At 33.0% G+C, this 19155-nt stretch overlaps 2 protein-coding genes across 2 annotated transcripts; both read left to right on the plus strand.

Moving 5' to 3' along the window:
• The first annotated feature begins 432 nt into the window (after positions 1–432).
• On the plus strand, positions 433–1635 carry LOC11418357 (probable carboxylesterase 18). The gene has a single exon (XM_003619682.3). It carries the CDS (start codon positions 463–465, stop codon positions 1492–1494), a length of 1032 nt encoding a protein of 343 aa, XP_003619730.1. The 5' UTR covers positions 433–462; the 3' UTR covers positions 1495–1635.
• A 15610-nt stretch (positions 1636–17245) lies between these two features.
• LOC11419294 (probable carboxylesterase 18) lies at positions 17246–18598 on the plus strand. Its single transcript, XM_024786642.2, has one exon. The coding sequence runs from the start codon at positions 17253–17255 to the stop codon at positions 18015–18017; it is 765 nt and encodes a 254-aa protein (XP_024642410.1). The 5' UTR covers positions 17246–17252; the 3' UTR covers positions 18018–18598.
• The last annotated feature ends 557 nt before the right edge of the window (positions 18599–19155 follow it).

The raw sequence follows: 19155 nt of genomic DNA on the forward strand, positions 1-19155 counted from the left end.
CATAAATTTATAAATTAAAGACCATTTTATGAAATAAGTTGTTATTTGTCATTATTTATATTTTAAAAAACACGATCTCATGAGAAAAAAAAACATCATTTCATTGTTTATATGAATTATATTAAATTTTTAACATTTTCTCATAAAAAATAATCAATATTCTTCATTATGAGCAATAAAAATTCAAAAAAAGTAAATTTTATTTCATCGACGCTTTTGCTAAATAAGATTTAATTATTATAGTTGTCAATGATAGAAAATAATTATTTTTTCTTCAAAAAACAATCAATTTAATTATTAATGTAATGTTTGGTGTACCGGTACACTCAAAATGTTGGGTGTACAATTTGCCTATCATCTATCTTTTTCTATCTTTCACAAAACCCACCATCTTATCTTCTACGATTTATCTATTTATTCATTTATTTTGTATTAAGCTAAATCAAGAAACCCAAAATAACAATGTCAGACTCAACACCTCTTCTTCCTTGGAAAGCTAGAGCTACCATTTCACTTCTTTCACTTTTATTCGACGCTTCTTCTCGCTCTAACGGCACCGTCAACCGCCGTCTCTTTAACTTCTTCAGTCTCAATGCCTCACCTAACTCCACTCCCGTTAACGGCGTTTCCACCAAAGACATTACCGTTAACACCGAAAATAACGTTTGGTTTCGTCTCTTCACTCCCACCGTCGCCGGAGAAGTTGCCGGAGAGGTTACTGGAGATGGTGGTGCCACTAAAACAACCTCCCTTCCTGTCATCATTTACTTCCACGGTGGTGGCTTCAGTTTTCTTTCCCCCTCCTCAATCTATCACGATGCTTTATGCCGTAGACTCTGCAGGGAAGTTTTCGCTGTTGTCGTCTCTGTCAACTACCGCCTTACACCGGAGCATAGATATCCGTCGCAATATGATGATGGAGAGGCTGTGCTGAAATTTTTGGAAGAGAATAAAACGGTTTTACCGGAAAATGCTGACGTGTCAAAATGTTTCCTTGCCGGAGACAGTTCTGGTGCAAATTTAGCACACCATCTTACAGTTAGGGTTTGTAAAGCAGGGCTCCGGGAAATCCGGATTATCGGGTTGGTATCGATTCAGCCGTTTTTTGGCGGGGAGGAGAGGACTGAGGCGGAGATTAAACTTGATGGATCGCCGTTGGTGTCTATGGCAAGGACGGATTGGTGGTGGAAGGTGTTTTTACCGGAGGGATCAAACCGGGATCATGGCGCCGTTAATGTAAGCGGGCCGAATGCGGAGGATTTATCGGGTTTGGATTTTCCGGAGACGATTGTTTTTATTGGTGGGTTTGATCCTTTAAATGATTGGCAAAAGAGGTATTATAATTGGTTGAAAAAATGTGGAAAAAAAGCTGAGTTGATTGAATACCCAAACATGGTTCATGTTTTTTATATTTTTCCTGATTTGCCTGAATCTACTCAATTGATTATGCAAGTCAAGGATTTCATCAGCAAAGTGTCCAATTCTAGATTATGATTATTGTAGTAATAATATTGTTATGATAATATTAATAACATCAATAATAATAAATTGATAGTTGTGTGGTAATTGAGGTTTGATAAACTATTAGCAAGGTTGGAGGTGGTATTGCATTGAGATCATAGAGTGTAATTTTCTTAAAGTCTCAAGTTAGAGCTTAATGACATATGTTTAGTGTTCAAATTTTGTATTCAATTTATAGTGTGGGTTTGCATAATTTGATATGCCAAATTTGATGACTATTTGCTTATGCTTATGCATGGTTTGGAATTCATATACGTGTTAGAATAAGTTTTGATACTATCCTATTTGTTCACAAATAGTTAAGTACTTGTTTTGTGTCAGGTAGGTGATGCCAATTTTGGTTTGAAGATTTTTGGACAAGGTTGAGTCGATAGATGAAACTGCAACTGAAAATTCTGTTTACAAAAATAGTTGGATGATAATATGAATTATATTAGTTTTTTTTCTATCTTATCTTTTTTAAAAGTTTGGTTAGTGAAAATCTCAAAGGATTTTTTCTCTGAGACTAAATGTAGCTTTGATATTCTAGGCCGAACTAGGATAATTCTTTAGGTGTCTTTTCCCTCATCTTTTTATATCTTTTACTTTACTTAATATACTTTACCTCAACATCTACATTTTCTATATTTAGTTAACCTTTTTATAAGCATTTTATTGTATATGGTTAAACATTTTTAAGTGTTTATTTATATTGTTTTTTAAAGAAAACAATCACCCTTCATCTTGTGTGTTTGAAGTCGCTTGTTCAACAAGTGGCATAAGAGCTTGAAATCTTCTTTAAAGACTAATCATTTCAAGAGCCAAGATGACTTCAAACAACGGTTCAATAAACATGCTCCTATCTTTCAATGCTGAAGGGTATATATTAATATTGGAAAGAGAGAGTGAAAATTTTCATCGAGGGAGTTGATTTTGACACTTGGGATGTTGTAGTAAATTGTCCATTTATTGCCACTCATATAGTCAATAATGTAGCGGTGAATAAATCAAGATCTCTTTGAACCAAAGATGAAAAAGAAAAGGTTCAATACAATTTGAAAGATAAGAACATTATCTCAGCTTCATTAAGCATTGATGAATTTGTTAACCTGTAATTTCGATACGCTCAATTAATGTCATCAATGAGAGCTGACTTTTTGTTCTTTCAAGTATTAAAATGTTGTCTCTAGCATGAATATTTCGATACAGTCTAGGACTTATCATTTGAAAGAGTTCAATAGTTGTGAAGTTCGACAAGAGGTGATTCAGAGAGGGATTTGGTTGAAGTCAAGAGGTTGTTGTCGAAACAGAAAAGAATTTGAATTCAAAGGCAATAGTTTCTCATGCAGATGTGGGGGACAATCAGCTTTCGATGGAAAAGTGCAGCTTGTGGCAGTTTAGCATTTTATAGTTATTTCTCCTATGTATAAATAATAGTTTTTTATAGGAAAAACAGGTCGCAAATCATTTGTAGAATTCTAGCACTCGAAGTACCGACGTCTAAAGAAAAGAGTCATACAAAATGTATGTAAACTGATTTGTCGAACCACCTTTACATTTAAATGCAATGCTATTTACGTTTCTTTAAGTTTCTGCATTTGAACCCTTAAGCTTTTTTACTTACATATTTCCTTACTTGTTTCAGTCGAAAAACTTTTACTTTCATACAAAAAACCGTTGTATTCATAAAGCAACCTATGAATATGATGAACACTCATGAATTTTCTGGAAAAAGATTGCACAACAAGTCCTAGGATTTATGGTTTGATCCTACTTGTAATAATCAAAACTAGCCCTTGTAGTTTACCAAAAAAACTGTTAAACAAATTGGCACGCCCGGTTAGACCCTATTTGTGCAATTTTTTAATATTTTTGGAAGAAACTTCCATAAATTTTCAAATTTTTTCTAAGTGTACTTGTGAAAATATTTTCGGAGAATATTATAACTACGTTTGGTAAACCTTTTTCTAGAAAGATATTTGTCTGTGCATGCATTTAAGAACCGGTAAGGCTTTGAAAGAAATGGCTCGACCCACCAATAGTGGCACTTCTGCATCATCACAATCGTCACAGTCTTCTTCACAAGCACAATCTACACATGCACCTGCCACTACAGTGGGTGCCAATGTTTCAACTACCATGGGGACAACCATGGCTATGCCAGTTTCGATAGAAATGGGAGTAACCGCTTCTGCAAATGTTTCAACAACTGTTGATGCAGTGACACAACCAGAAATGGGGACCTTTGTGCCTCCATTCACTACTGGTATGCTTGTGCCTTCTAGTATTCCTATATCTCCCTATCCTCAAGTTAGGACTAGACTTGACGATAGGTTTATAACCATGCAAAACCTTTATGGAAACAACCTTATGGTATGCCAATTTCTATGATGACAAGTTTGCGTAATAATGCATCTACGTTTGCATACCATGCAAATACATTCACACCAAAAACTTTATAGATTTTTAGCAAGTGTACCAAATACTATCGAAGTAGTAAAAATATCGTTCCCATAAGGATTGGTTTTAATCTCAATAATTCAATTACGTTGTAAATTAGGATGTATAAAGGTTCTTTTAATTTGTCGCTAGGCAGTTGATTGGTTTGTTTGCATAAGCAATAACAGAAAATAAAGATTGGTTTAAAGAATAAGAGAGAGATGAGTTTAGGTCTTTCGAATCATATATGTTCCCCTAATTGGTATACTGCACCTATTCTTGTGAATGAGTCCCTAGTTTTACGATAGTTAACAAAGTAGTGATCCATAGCCTCCTCAGACCCATCAAATCTCTCAAAAGACCCGGTCATAGGCCTCCTGTTGATGGTGGGTTACCCTCTTCCATTGTGAGTAACTTAGGAGAGGTGGTTGTTTCAGTTTCAATAAGTGTCGGATCTGGTATATGTGTGCGTGTACCCGGTGGAACTGACTTTGACAACCGGACAGCTTTCCGGTTAGCTCTTGCAGTCCTTTCGATTTCAGGATCGTACTCGAGGTCGTTGGAATTACGTCTACCTCGCATAAACAACAAAATACCTTAGTAGCACTGCACAATACAAAATAATTAATGAATACTCAAACAAGAAATAATTTTTAAAACAGAAAATAAATTGCAGAAATCCTAAATTAAAACGCAATTGCCTTGTTGAAATAAATCAACAGTCCCCGGCAGCGGCGCAAAAAATACAAAGCCCTTCAAGCTTTAGCATTTTTGGTCGAAATGCTCCACCAGCCTTATCTACGGAATCCATGATTTCCCTCAGGTAAAAAATGGATGAGAGTAATCATGAGATAGTTAACATGTTAACACAATAAATTGATACAGTTTTAATCCTTTGATTCAAAGCACAAACCAAATTTACCAAGCCTTAGCCACTCAAATGGCTGAGAATACCATATTTATTTGCCCCTCCACAACCTATTTATCAACAAATTCCTCAAATCCAAAATATCCCACAAATAAAAAATCCTCAACCTTTTCAAGTTGTCGAACATGTAGTTCAAAGGCAACAACATGTGTCTCAACCCAAACCTCTTGAACAAGTAATGCAGGCACATCCAGAAGTGGTTTTGGTACATAGGAATTATGATGCAGATGAAGTTGTTAGGAATGTCCAACAACAAAACTTGGGGGCACACAATAACATAGCCAATTTGGTCGAAACCATTATGACTCAAAATGACCTAAATATAGGGTTACATAGGCCAAACTTTGTTTCCCCTTTGTTAGAGTATGTTTTACAAATTGAACTTTCCCAAGGGTTGGAAAATCCCTAAGTTCACAAAGTTTCCCGGTGATACTAGTGAGTCTAATGTCGAGCACATTGGACGTTATCTGACTGAGGCAGGAGATATAGGAAATAATGAGAATTTGAGTGTAAAATTCTTTCCAAATTCTCTAACAAAGAATGCCTTCACTTGGTTCACTACCCTTCCACCACATTCATTTCAGCATTGGACTCAATTCGAAAGGTATTTCACGAACAATTCTACATGGGCCAAACTATGATAAGTTTGGAAGAATTGGCTAGTGTTAGAAGGAAAACACCTTAATATATTGATGATTATTTAAATAGATTCAGATTGCTGAAGGCTAGATGTTTTACTCAAGTTCCTGAGGATGAGCTAGTTGAAATGGCCGTTGGAGGCCTAGATTATTCTATTAGAAAGAAGTTAGACACTCAACACTTAAGGGACAAGGCTCAACTGACTCATAGAGTTTGACAAATCGAAAGACTAAAGGCTGAAAAAGCCACAACTCATAAACTTCAGTGATCTAGTATATGCCACGATGATTGATGTCTCATTGCAAAGCATCTTCCACATCATCCTACAGAGAAAAAATAGAAAACATACCCCTACATCCCTCAACTAACTCTTTCTCTCCCACCAAAAAAAAAAAACTTCTCCATCTTCAGCGCTTCCTCCAAACCACTAGAAATCACCATATGTGTCACATAAAAAATTTTATCAATAAAAAGATTAAGTAATTTACTAAAGCAACAATTTAACACTTTTCTACCCAACCAATGCTCATACAAAAACATATGTTTTCATCCATTCCCTATTTTCTTCGACATATTATTACCATATCATCTCCATCCACTCCATTCATCACCCATCCTAATATTTAAAATATCTATCTTACACAACTAATCTCTACTTCTTTCATGGTGATTGTTCAAGAATTTAGCCAACGTTTGGCTGAACGTCCTCAATTATGATTCCCTTTACGTAAAGGATTTGACGCTGAGAAGGGAACTTTGTCACTCAGTTGTGGTTCCATAACTTCTCTAGTAGAGTGTTAGGTACAAATGTTTTAGGGTTTCTTAATCAACACTAAGAAATGTATAAAATATATGTTGTCAAAGCGAAAAAAACGGCGCGGCCACCCCAAAAATTGACGCGGCGCGGTATGCAGATGCGTAGAGGGCGCTAATTCATGACGCGGACACAAACAAAACATTATGTTATTAATAAAGGACTAATAAAATATGATTATTAATATTTATTCATATTATAGTATAATTGAAAAATTATTAATATTTATTGAAAAATATTATGAAAAACAACTCGTATACCTACAAAACTTTACTACATATAATAATAATAATAATCTAAGGAAAAGGAACTGTGTAACCAAAAAAAAAAAAAACTGAATTCAAAGTAGTAGAGTTGTGTGTGTGTCCCACTTTGTTAGAAGGAAAATACAGCTGTATTCCACCACAAAACCAAAACAAGATCTACCGTTAGATCTTAATTCTCTTTCTTCTTCCTTCTCTTTTCTCTTTCTCTTTCCTCTTCCTCCCCAACGGATCTAACCGGAAACAACCACCAAAAACTAAAACACAACTGCTTTGTGCTCCAATCGGAAAAGCGGGCGCTTTGACCTGCTATCGGCCCGTTCTGCTCCACGGTTTCGTGGCCGTGAAACCCTCTTTCCCCTAACGCGCTACGCGGTGGCATTGCGACGCGACAGCCAATTTTTGGCCGCTCCGCGCCGGGAGTGTCTGCTATTAACAACAGAGAATAAAATAAATATAAAGGAAGAAGAAAAAAAATTCAAAATAGATTTGATTGATTAGAAGTGTCAATTACATTATATGAACTGAGTATTTATGGTAAAATTATTTCCTATTAGCCAAACAACTTCGCCTACAATGTTAAACCTTTGCTCGACTAAGGTCATGGGTAGTGTGTAACAACCCAATATTTTATGTATGTTATCCATGTTTTGAAGTAATTTTCAATTTATAATTTATTTACCAATTTATTTTGTGGGAAAATTATTTTAAAAAAATGATATAATAATTGTAACTATCTATTCTTAATTAATTAGAATCCATAGTTCATTTATTATAATTATTTATTTAGTTACTTTCATTGATCAATTTTTATAGTAATTATTTTGGTTCCTACTTTACAATACCTGAAGTCAATTGTCATCCCCTCCAACCAATATATGGCCACGGTTTTGTTTTATTGGGAATTCAAGTGTGCCAAATAATTGTCAATCCAATCGCATCTTTTATGGAGCCTTGAGGCTATCATTTGATTGAAAGTGATACAATCCAATCGTATCAATTCAAATTCATGTAGCACCAAAAGGGAACCTTGAACCAATATTTGTGAGAGTTCATGACAGCCACTATTTGTCTCGGGAAAATTTTGTGTCCAGGAAGACAACTCTCAAGGTAAGGGTTTTTTTTTCTTCTTCTTCCATACATCCATACTACGTGCTAGGGCTGTCTTATTAATTAGTGGTAGCAATTCTTGTATTTGAAAAGAAAAACAATTAAAATATGTAGTTATAGGTTTTTTCTACATTACCCTCTTTTGTTTAGGGGGTATTTACCCCTTCTAGATATCAACCAATCAAAATATAATATACAATTGTAACATTAAATGTCAAATAAATGAGTCAATTTTTCTATAAAAAAAATCAATTTTAATAAGGTAACTTTTAATTTTTATTTAATTATATTTATATATACAATCTTAATTAATTTACATTATAGGGCTTGTAACAATTAAAATTTTACATCAAATTCAACTCATCATGGATGTGTTTGGTAACACGAATAAGGTAGCTTATAGTTTGTTGGACTAGCTTATAAGCTTGTTTTGATATAATAAGATGTGTTTGGTAAAAAGCTTTTTCACTAGCTTATAGCGTTATTTGAGAAGCTATTTCAAGTAGTTTTTGAGCTTATAGCTGATAGTCTTTTATATTTTCTTTCAATTTTAACATATTAATTTAATTTAATTATATTTTAATAAACCATGTTCATGACTTAAAAAATAACAGCCAAGTTCATAACTTATTTTTTAATGGGAACTTCTACGGTGTACCGGTACTCCTACTTTAAAAATTTATAATTTAACGATTATTTTATGAAATAAGAGTTATCAATATTTATATTTTATAAAACATCATTTCATTGTTTATAAGAATCATATTAAATTTTTAACATTTTCTCATAAAAAATAATCAATATTCTTTGTTATATGTAACAAAAATTCAAAAAAAATAAATTTTATTTCGTCGACACTTTTGATAAATAAGATCTAATTATTGTAATTGTTAATGATAGAAAACAATTATTTTTCTTCAAAAAAAAAAAAAAAACAACTCGTTTCAATATTAATGTGATGATTTGGTGTACCAGTACACTCAAATTTTTTAGTGTACCATAGAATTTGTCATATATATATAACATATCCTCTCACTTGATACACCCTCTATATATATATATATATATATATATATATATATATATATATATATATATATATAAACATGTCCTTTTATACTTTTTTTTGAGAGATGTCCTTTTATACTTATTAGCCACTTCAACAGCTAATTTTAACAAACACTTCAATTTTAATAAAACATCTTTTCAGGTATAAGCTATCAGTTATAAGACATCAGCTATAAGCTAGTTTTTCAGCTTTAAGCTAGCTTATAGCTTATTTTTACCAAACACACCCCATATACGTTCATAAATTTTGTTCCCTTCCAAAATCTAGAACACACATAACGTGAAATTTATTCTTCATTCTTCTTCTCATCTTGATTGTTCATTTCTCTCATTCAAGAATTGTTGTCGTTTCCAATTATCGTGTGAATCGTTGCCGTCCTTTTGATTCCAGACATTGTGAGAATCGGTGTTGTTTCCATAATCACATCAGGTATCATGACTTGATTTTTCTTCTTGAATTGATTTTTCATTTTCTTTTCTTTCTCACTACTATCGTGACTTGATTGCTACCATTTCACACTTATAATGCAACAGTTGTGACTTTCAACTTTGGGTGACTAAGGTACCGTTTGACCCGGCTTTTTTTTCAGTTTCTCTACATTTTTAAGGAAAAGCTAGACCAAACGCAATATCAATAAAGTACCTTCGAAAAAAAGTACTTTTTTTAGAATGTGATGTAAGATTTTTACATGTCATAAAACTATTAACATGTAAGTATAATAGGATCGTTTCCGCATGGAGTTGCGTATTTCATAAGCATTTTCACAATATTTATCATATTAAGTGGTTGGGTATAAATTATTTGTTTGTGTAAAACTATTTTTAACTATTCGACATAAAAGTAAAACGAGAAGAGATAGGGCTATTTCGCTTGCGATCAAAGACATCAACCAAGCGTAACAGCTGCAATCTCTCGATCGATTAATGGATTCTAGCTTTTTAAACGATATTATCACAATCATTCGACAATATCATTCGTGTCCAAATGATATCGTTATTTCTAAGGGATCGTTTAAACATCGATTCCCCAAACATTTAAACGATCACAAAGTCGATTGGATAGTTTAATCGACGATTTCCCAACCGATTAAATTACCCAAAAGCATTAAGTCCTTGATTAAAAGTGATTATCAAATATTAACATCCATGTCGAGAGTGATAACTTAAGATAGATTATTATTCTATTTCTAGATTCAAAAGTATGTGTCCATATCATTTTGAATCTCAATAAAACATTAAATGCAAGAATAACAACAATATTGAATAAATAACTAGAACCATATATTAAATGATCAAAATATTACATAATAGCTTGTTTGAATACCTCAAAACCACAAGAGTAGATGTAGCTACATATGTCTATGATAGCTTTGCCAAGAATGAAGAAAAGATGAAGATTCCATGACAAGATCCATGATGTCTCAACAAATCTTTGCTTGAATCTACTCCTAACTACCTTGCTTTGTGTTTCTCTCTCTAGAAAAGCCATAGTCTCTCTCTAAAAACCAGAAAAATGTAAATAAAAATGTAATGGAATATCTGGAAAGAGAAGAGAAAACTATTTATATGGGCTGAAAACGTGCTCGTTCACTTAAGCGAAGCAACATTCGCTTAAGCGAACCTCCAGGGAATCTTATGTTGACCATTGAGGAGCTGTCACGTGGTCCTTATCTTCTGAAGTTGGATGAACTTCGCTCAAGCGAACTTGGGAGCGAACTTTCCTGGAGCTCTCTAGAACTTGTTCGCTTAAGCGAACCATAGGTCGCTTAAGCGAATTGAACTTTTCTCATGAGCGAACTGAAGGCGTGCTTGTAAGCGAACATGCTGGTTGCTCTCTGGAACTTGTTCGCTTAAGCGAACTGACCTTGGTTCAGGAGCTTCCTTCTTTTGGTCCTTGCTTGTCATTTCCTACATAAATTGGATAGAATCAGGCATGTAAAGCATAAATGGTAAAAAATACACTCAAATGGTAGCTTTTCCTTATATAACTTGCAAAACAAGTCTCTAATTTGCCTAAGTTAACACATAAAATGTTACTTTTGAGCACTTATCAAACACTCCCCAACTTAGCTTTTTGTTTGTCCTCAAACAAAAGAATCAAAAAGGAAACTTACAAGGCTTTGGACAAGGTTTTTAACACGGTGTCAAACAGTTCAAACACAAAAATTTCAGGTGGTAATTCAATTGTAATTGCGCGGGCAACCATGAAGTCTTCCACTAATCTAAGCACAAACTATGAATGTGAAACAAGTCCTAAGCACAAAATTTACATCACAAAGTTCAAATCACAACATGACTGTCTATGAACCACACCTAACACACTTCTTTAAAAGTAGATAGAATGTAACAATACCAATTAATGAGGGTAACGAACACACATCCAACAATCATGCTAACATCCTGATTAAGTTATTTGTCCAACCAAATATCGTCTCAAAAAGCACAGAAGCATGGATCAAAAGGTCTTTCTAGAGTTATAACTTGGCCGGGCTACAAAAGAACTGTCATAAGTGGGATAATTGAAATCAGAAAGTCTATCATAGAGGAACATTCTTCGTAACAACAATTAAAATCCATAATCTTCCCTACCAATCATTACAAACCCTTGGTGATTAACAATTTATCCAATAACCTTGACAACTTATTCTATTTTTTATTTTTCTTTCTTTTTCTTCTTTTTCCAATTTACAAACTTTTTAAATGATACCAAAAATATGATATTCTTATAACAAAAATTTTTATACAGTATAATTGGAAAAAAAAAATAAACTATTATCTAGCTAAGCTCAGTTGATATAAACAATGCATAAATATATGCAAGGTTGCGAGTTCGAACTCCGGACACCACTAAAAAAATAATAAATTCAAAATTTTGTATAATATTTTGCCAAACAACTTTTTACTTAAAAATAACTTTAGAACTAAAAAAAAATAAAGAAACCAAACGGCTTTAACTTTTTCCTTAACGGACTTTATTTTAACTTTGTTTTAAAGTAGTTTTTAGATCGAAAAAAGTCTGGCTAAACGGTACCTAATTATTGTTTAGAGCAAACCAACTATAGTTTTATTATTATTTTTCTTTACGGTCATGATAAAGAAAGTTTGATGGACTATAAAATGAAGTGGTCTATTATTCATGAATATACGTGGGCAATGGCTTGATAGATAAACTCAGATGATGAACATTAGATTCTTTTAATGTGTCGGTAATCGGTATTATGTTTTGGGCTGTTGAACATAAATTGAGATTGTTGAGGAACCGAAATGATAAGAGGAATAAGATCTCATAAAGGATTATTGTGTCATGTGCATGATAATGTGTTATTATTTTCTTTGTGGTTGTCTTAGTGATGGGTTAATATCATATTATTTTGTGGTGTTTAAGTGGCGGGATTTAGTCTTCATTTTTCATGATTATGCATTAGCATATGTATCTGTGTGGTGTCTTAGTGACAGATTATTTCTGTGTGGTGTCTTAGGGTATGTTTGGACAACAATAGAAAGTAAAAGGAAAGATAGTGAAAGGAAAGAATGATAAAGGATTGAAAGTGGGTAGAAGGTGAATGGAAAGTGAGATGATTGTTTAGTTGTTTGGAATGAATGAAAGTGATAAGAAAGTGAAAGGAAAGAAAGATATAAATTTAGTAAATGACGTAAATACCCCACATTAAAATGAACTAATACTCCATCCGTTTTAAAGTGAGTGTCGTTTTAGCCAATTGCACACATAATTAAGAAATGAAATAAAATAGTCAAATGTCATAGCAATTTTATCAAATTATCCAAATCAACTATTAGTTTGTTTTTCATTAAAGAAATAATAATACTTTGGAAGTAGTGTAACATAGTATTAATTGAAATGTACAATTGAAAAGAAAAAATTATTATTGCATTGGAAACTGAAAGTGACATTCATTTTAAAACAATTTTTTTGGCTAAAATGACACTCATTTTAAAACGGAGGGAGTATATTTTAACTAAACAATATTTTTTTTCTTGACATCAAGTAAAATTGAAAAAAGTAACAATATAACAAAATAAAAATGAATGGATATATAAATGAAATGGTAAACATAACAGTAAAAAAGTTCTAATATTAATATTATTATTAATTTATTGGTTCATTGATATGTAAAAAAAAATAGCACTACCCACCATTCAAAGTAAGGTTATATTGGACCTTTCATTGAACAATGCCTTTCCGTGCACTTTTTTAGAAATTCTGGACAGAAACAAATTTGGCTGTGGATCCCACAAAATGCAATCTTTCCTACCTCAATCATAGGTGATCCAAACAATAGAAGCTCAAGTTTCAAGAAACTTTCTTTCCTCTTACCTTTCTTTTCCTATACTGTCTGTTGTTCCAAACAGACCCTTAGTGGCGGACTGATTATATCTGGATCATGTAGTATTTAAGAGCATGTATTTTACACATAATTGCATTGCATTTGGTCTGTTATACATTTATGTGTTGATAATTGATTAAACTATTATAATGCAAAAGAAATGTGTGTAAACTTTACCTTGAAGCATATGACTTTAATGTATTTTTCTTATTTTTTCTTGATTGAGAAGTTTTGATACTATCTATTTTATGACATTGTTCTTGTGCTTTGAGTATGAACCAATTTGGATAAGGAAATTGACCCCTTACACCAACATTTTAGGTACCAAATAAGACATAGTGTATGCTTGCTTTGAAGCGCGTGCGGGGACAAAATTGGGTTTTTTTAATTGAATTGTAATTTTAGAAATAATTTTGAAGGATATTTAGTTTAAGAATTTTTATTAAATTATGTTAAGAATTTTGTATGTTTTGCTAAGAATTTATTATTGATGATAAAAAAAAATAGTGGCATTTTTAGAAAAATGAAAATGAATTAGGCATAATGTCTTGGATCAAAATCCGGGGCGTTACATAATGCGTGAGTTTCCGTTACAAAGGGGATCGTGGTGCCCCATGTTCAGCATTTAGGGTATGTTTGTTTCAAGGGAAAGAAAGTGATGAGGAGAGAAAGGTGAGGGAAAGAAAACCTTTCTATTGTTTGGATCTCCCTAAAAGGTGAAGGAAAGAAAGAATTTTTGTGGGACCCACGTTGGAAACTTTTCTACCCATCAATGAACGGAAAGCTTGAGGAATATAAGTGACTAGACTTATCACCCGTGCTGACGCACGGGTCATATACATTATAAATGGATTATTGTTTATATGATATATGGAAGTAAAAATTCATGGAGGTCACAATCTCTCTATATAAATAGATCCATTATCTAGACAATTCTGGCTTATAGTGGTTGTAGCTGCATTGAAAACATAAAAAAGGCATGGAGCGCAGTGTATATTAATGAACCTTGTCCTAAACAACATTTATCATCATTTGGTGTGGTTGTTGAGTACTTAGGTGCCCAAGTAATAATTATCATCATATTTCCAAAACATCTATGGAAATTAATCCTTAGATATGTAATTATGAAATATAGTTGTAGTAAGAAATCTACTTTAGTTCCAAGCCGTTAGATAAATCAGATAATTGGATTAACTCAATACAACATAGTATCCAAAATTAGTACTATATGAGGTATGATTTTGGCTGAAACATGGACCACAATACATTATGTGATGTTGTAATTAATGTACCATATGATATAACAGGCTGAGATATGATGCTTTCGCCTAAACCTATTGCTTATTACATTGAAAATATGTAATTGTATGTTTTTGTTATAGTTTGGAATCACTCACATGTGTAATTTTAGATACCAGCTGACACAACTTCTTTCACAAAATACTCTTCACATTTTTACATATCATGTGTGTATATGTTGTTGGTTGGGATGGAAGCATAAGGAATTAGGGTAGAAAGAACTGAATTTTAAAGTCTGCAAATATTTATTCATTTTGATCAAAGTATCAGTTAAAGACATCAGTAACTATGAAGAAATTATAATGGGATAACAAAACTCAATCGAGTCATCATATTATAATTGAATATGATATCATGTTAGAACCTAGAGACCTATGTTTATCAAAGATAATTCGTCACGAAATAAAAAGCTTTCAAAATAGACTTAATTAATTAATGATGGCTGAAGATGGATAAACTTATTATCATAATTTGTTACATAAGTACTACTACATGAAGTATTAGGATTCAAAAAGTCAACTGCTACAATCAAAGAACAGCCTAATCAGTTGGTTCTATCTTCACTGCTTTGAGCTTAACAGGCTTAGTGACAGACACCTCCCCAACCTGAGCAGCATCGTTGTCACCAATAGCAACCTCAGCAGACATTTTTCGAACCACTTTGCTAGATGGAGTGACTTCACCATCAGTTGCGTTGAGCGTGTTTTGGGTGGAAAGAAGCATGTCGTCATCTTGAAGAGTGAATAAATGCAGTCTTTGACGAACCACCGTCCTCAATAAGTCGCTTCTGTTTGATTATAAAGATATAAGTGAAATGCACTCTGTAGAATGAAAATGAAAGTATAATAGTTCTCACATGTTTTATTAAAGTAAATATACCTCAGGTGTCACATTAGGACTAACATCTAACAACACATCATAGCAATCTGGTTCATCTTCTTCTTCATACATCTATCAAATATTAAAACATAGAATTAGATGTCACTCAACTTAGAATAATATGTTGCAATTGTTTGAAGTAAATTAGATGCAATGAAAATAGTTGTAAAGCTACATATTGAGATGGAGGTGTTTTTAATACCAGTCATGTTGTGGTATGCGAGGAGAGTCTGAACATTGTTGTGAGCCATACTTTGTTTTACCTTTGAATTAGAGATGCGGGTGAGGTAAATTGTTAATAGGGCATACTGTTAAATAGGGATAGGATTTGGAAGATATCAAGGGTTTTTTGTGTTGGAACTACAAACATAAATGAAAGTGTAGAAGTACCGTAATAAGTGTGGTTAGGTTAATTAAAGTGTGGTTAGCGCCAAATGAAGTGTGGTTAGGGTTTTGAAAGGAGTGTTTGCAAATGTACCTTAGGATTATATATTAAGATTTGTTCAAAATGTCCAAAATGACCCTATTTTTATTCTTTATTCATTTACTTATGCAGTTGGTGTCTTTTTTCATTTATTTATTTTTCAATTGAACGCTAATCCTTTTTTTTTTATTTTAATAATTTGCTGCCTAACGTTTTTTTTTTTAGGAATGCTGCCTATCGTTTTGTTAGCACATTGTTTTTATCCAAATTTTATTTTTCCACTAAAACTATAGACAATTAGTTTATATATCCTAACATATTATTTTTGTTTAAGGGTATTAATGTCAATTACTAAATTTATGTCTTTCTTTCCTCCAACTTTCTATTCCAGTTTCTCTTGTACCAAACAACCAAAATAATCATCTTACTTTCTACTCTCTTTCTTTCCTTAGACAATCTTTCCTTTCTCATTCTTTCCTTTCATTTTCTTTGTGTATCCAAACAAAGCCTTAGTCTCCTCTTTCACATCATGAAATAACGGAGCTGCGTGTTTGTTTACACCTTTGAGAGATAAATTATTGTCGGTTGACCTTTGAGAAATAAGATGATACGATAGAAGTAATTATTGTCAGTTGACCTTTGAGAGATAAGATGATGCGATAGAAGTAACGGAGCTGCGAGAACAGTGTCATTATTGCACCATAAAACATGAAACTATAGAAAACCATTAGTTGTTGACTGAACCTTGCGTCGGTCATCAAACTGTCATTATCTTGACAAAAAACCATAAAATATTGCAAATATCTCCTAAATACCCATCAAAATACTGTTTATATAAATACCCATCAAAATATCTCCAAAATACCCATCAAAATATTGTTGAAAGTTTTAATACTGTTTATATAAATACCCATCAAAATTCCTTGAAGAAATATCACAGTAAAAAAAAAAAAAAAAACCTAATAGAAATATCATCTTTTATTTTTTATGGTGGCCATGAGTTGAACCATGGATCTTGCATATTTTATGCATTGTACAAACCAACTGAGTTAAGCTCACAAGGACTTATAAAAATATCACACAATAAAAAAAAAAAAAAAAACCTTATAGAAATATCATAAATATTTCTATAAGATTATAGAAATACCATCTAATAGAAATATCACAGTCACAAAAAAAAAAAACCTTATAGAAATGGTTTTTTCTAGATTACCTTTGAAGAATGGTGGATAATTTACCCACCAACCAATAAAAATGAGCAATTTGTTGGTGGGGTCAAGATAGTTCATGGATACCACTTAAAAATGTGCTTATGTGGCTAATGTGTATTGGTTGGGGTAAATTACCCACCATTCTTCCATGGGTACCCTAGTTGTCACCTATAGAAATATCATAAATATCTTGACAAAAAAACATAAAAAAATCACAAATTCAATATTATTTATATAAATACCATCATCTATATTTTTCTATCTTTGAAAAAACCTATAATCTTATCTTCTAGTTTATTTATTTACTCGATTATTATGTCTTCAACAAAATAATGATAGATGAGGAGGACAATATGTCACACTCAAACTCAACAAACAAACCCAAACCTCTTCTTTCTTGGAAGCCTCGCGCTACCATTTCACTTCTTTCATTTTTAACCGACGCTTGTTGTCGCTCTAACGGCACATTCAACCGCCGTCTCTTTAACTTCTTCATCCGCAAATCCTCGCCTAATGCCACTCCCGTTAACGGTGTTTCCATCAAAGACATTACCGTTAACTCCGAAAATAACGTTTGGTTCCGTCTCTTTACACCCACTGTTGGCGGAGAAGTCGTCGGAGATGGTGGTGCAACCAAAACAACCTCCCTTCCCGTTGTCATTTTCTTCCACGGTGGTGGCTTCACCTATCTTTGCCCCTCCTCTATCTACTATGATGCTTTTTGCCGTAGACTCTGCCGGGAAATATCCGTTGTTGTTGTCTCTGTCAACTACCGCCTCACACCGGAGCATTGCTATCCGTCGCAATACGAAGACGGAGAAGCTGTTTTGAAATATTTGGAGGAGAATAAAATGGTTTTACCGGAAAATGCTGACGTGTCAAAATGTTTCCTCGCCGGAGACAGTGCCGGTGCAAATTTGGCACATCACCTTGCAGTTAGGGTTTGTAAAGAAGGGCTCCAGGAAATCCGGATTATCGGGTTGGTATTGATTCAGCCGTTTTTTGGCGGGGAGGAACAGACCGAGGCGGAGATTAAACTTGAGGGATCTCCGTTGGTGTTGATGGAAAGGACGGATTGGTGGTGGAAGGTGTTTTGACCGGAGGGATCGAACCGGGATCATGGTGCTGTTAATGTAAGCGGGCCGAATGCGGAGGATTTGTCGGGTTTGGATTATCCGGATACGCTTGTTTTTATTGGTGGATTTGATCCTTTAAATGATTGGCAAAAGAGGTATTATGATTGGTTGAAGAAATGTGGGAAAAAAGCTGAGTTGATTCAATATCCAAATATGATTCATGCTTTTTATATTTTTCCTGATTTGCCTGAATCTACTCAGTTGATTGTGCAAGTCAAGGAGTTTGTCAACAAAGTCTCCGGTTCTAAATAATTGATTATTGTTGTAATAATATTATGATAATAAATTCATAATATTATTACATTGAGATCTTAGAATGTGATCTTTTCAAAGTCTCAAGTTAGATTCTGGTGTCAATTTCGGCAGAATGGTTTGAGTTCTTTGGAAAAGAAAGAACTATTAACATTTAGAACCTAGACATAGAGATGCAATGCTACATGTTTATGATGTTTTAGTTTAAGAAGAATGCTAAATTAATAAGTATAATGTGAGTGATCTTAATGACTATGACATATGTTTAGTGTTCACATTTTGTATTGAATTTATAATGTGGGTTTGCATAATTTGATATGCCAAATTTGATGAGTAGTCGCTTATGCATGGTTTGGAATTCATATACGTCCTAGAATAAGTTTTGATACTATCCCACTTGTCACAAATAGTCGATTACTTGGTTTTGTGATTAGAAGATAAGTGTTTACCTTTCTTTTGTAGGGATTTCCCTTGGGTGCCAAAATTTGGTGCTACCACAAAATCAATTGGTATTTTTTATTTATTTATTTTTTGGTAGAAATCAATTGGTATTTTTATGGGCTTTGAAGATTAACGTAATTTGATAAATTGGAATTTTTATGAATTAGAATATATTTGTTTCAATCAATTGGTATTTTTTTATAAACTTTGAAGAGTAACGTAATTTGCTTTTTAGTAGTGTACATTGACTGATTTAATTTACACACTCATCTTTTGCACTATAAATAAGTGCCTTGTGTTAGCATTTTGTTAACAAGTCATATTTGCACCAAAACGAGCCTTTTATACTACATAGTTTATTTTGAAGTACTTGTGTTTCAATTTGTTACCTTTACATATTTGGTGT

This window comes from Medicago truncatula, chromosome 6 (assembly GCF_003473485.1).
Source record: "Medicago truncatula cultivar Jemalong A17 chromosome 6, MtrunA17r5.0-ANR, whole genome shotgun sequence".
Lineage (NCBI taxonomy): Eukaryota > Viridiplantae > Streptophyta > Magnoliopsida > Fabales > Fabaceae > Medicago > Medicago truncatula.

Bases quoted from the DNA above. Each gene is read 5' to 3' on its own strand.
- LOC11418357 (XM_003619682.3), top strand. From the start codon at position 463: ATGTCAGACTCAACACCTCTTCTTCCTTGGAAAGCTAGAGCTACCATT.
- LOC11419294 (XM_024786642.2), top strand. From the start codon at position 17,253: ATGATAGATGAGGAGGACAATATGTCACACTCAAACTCAACAAACAAA.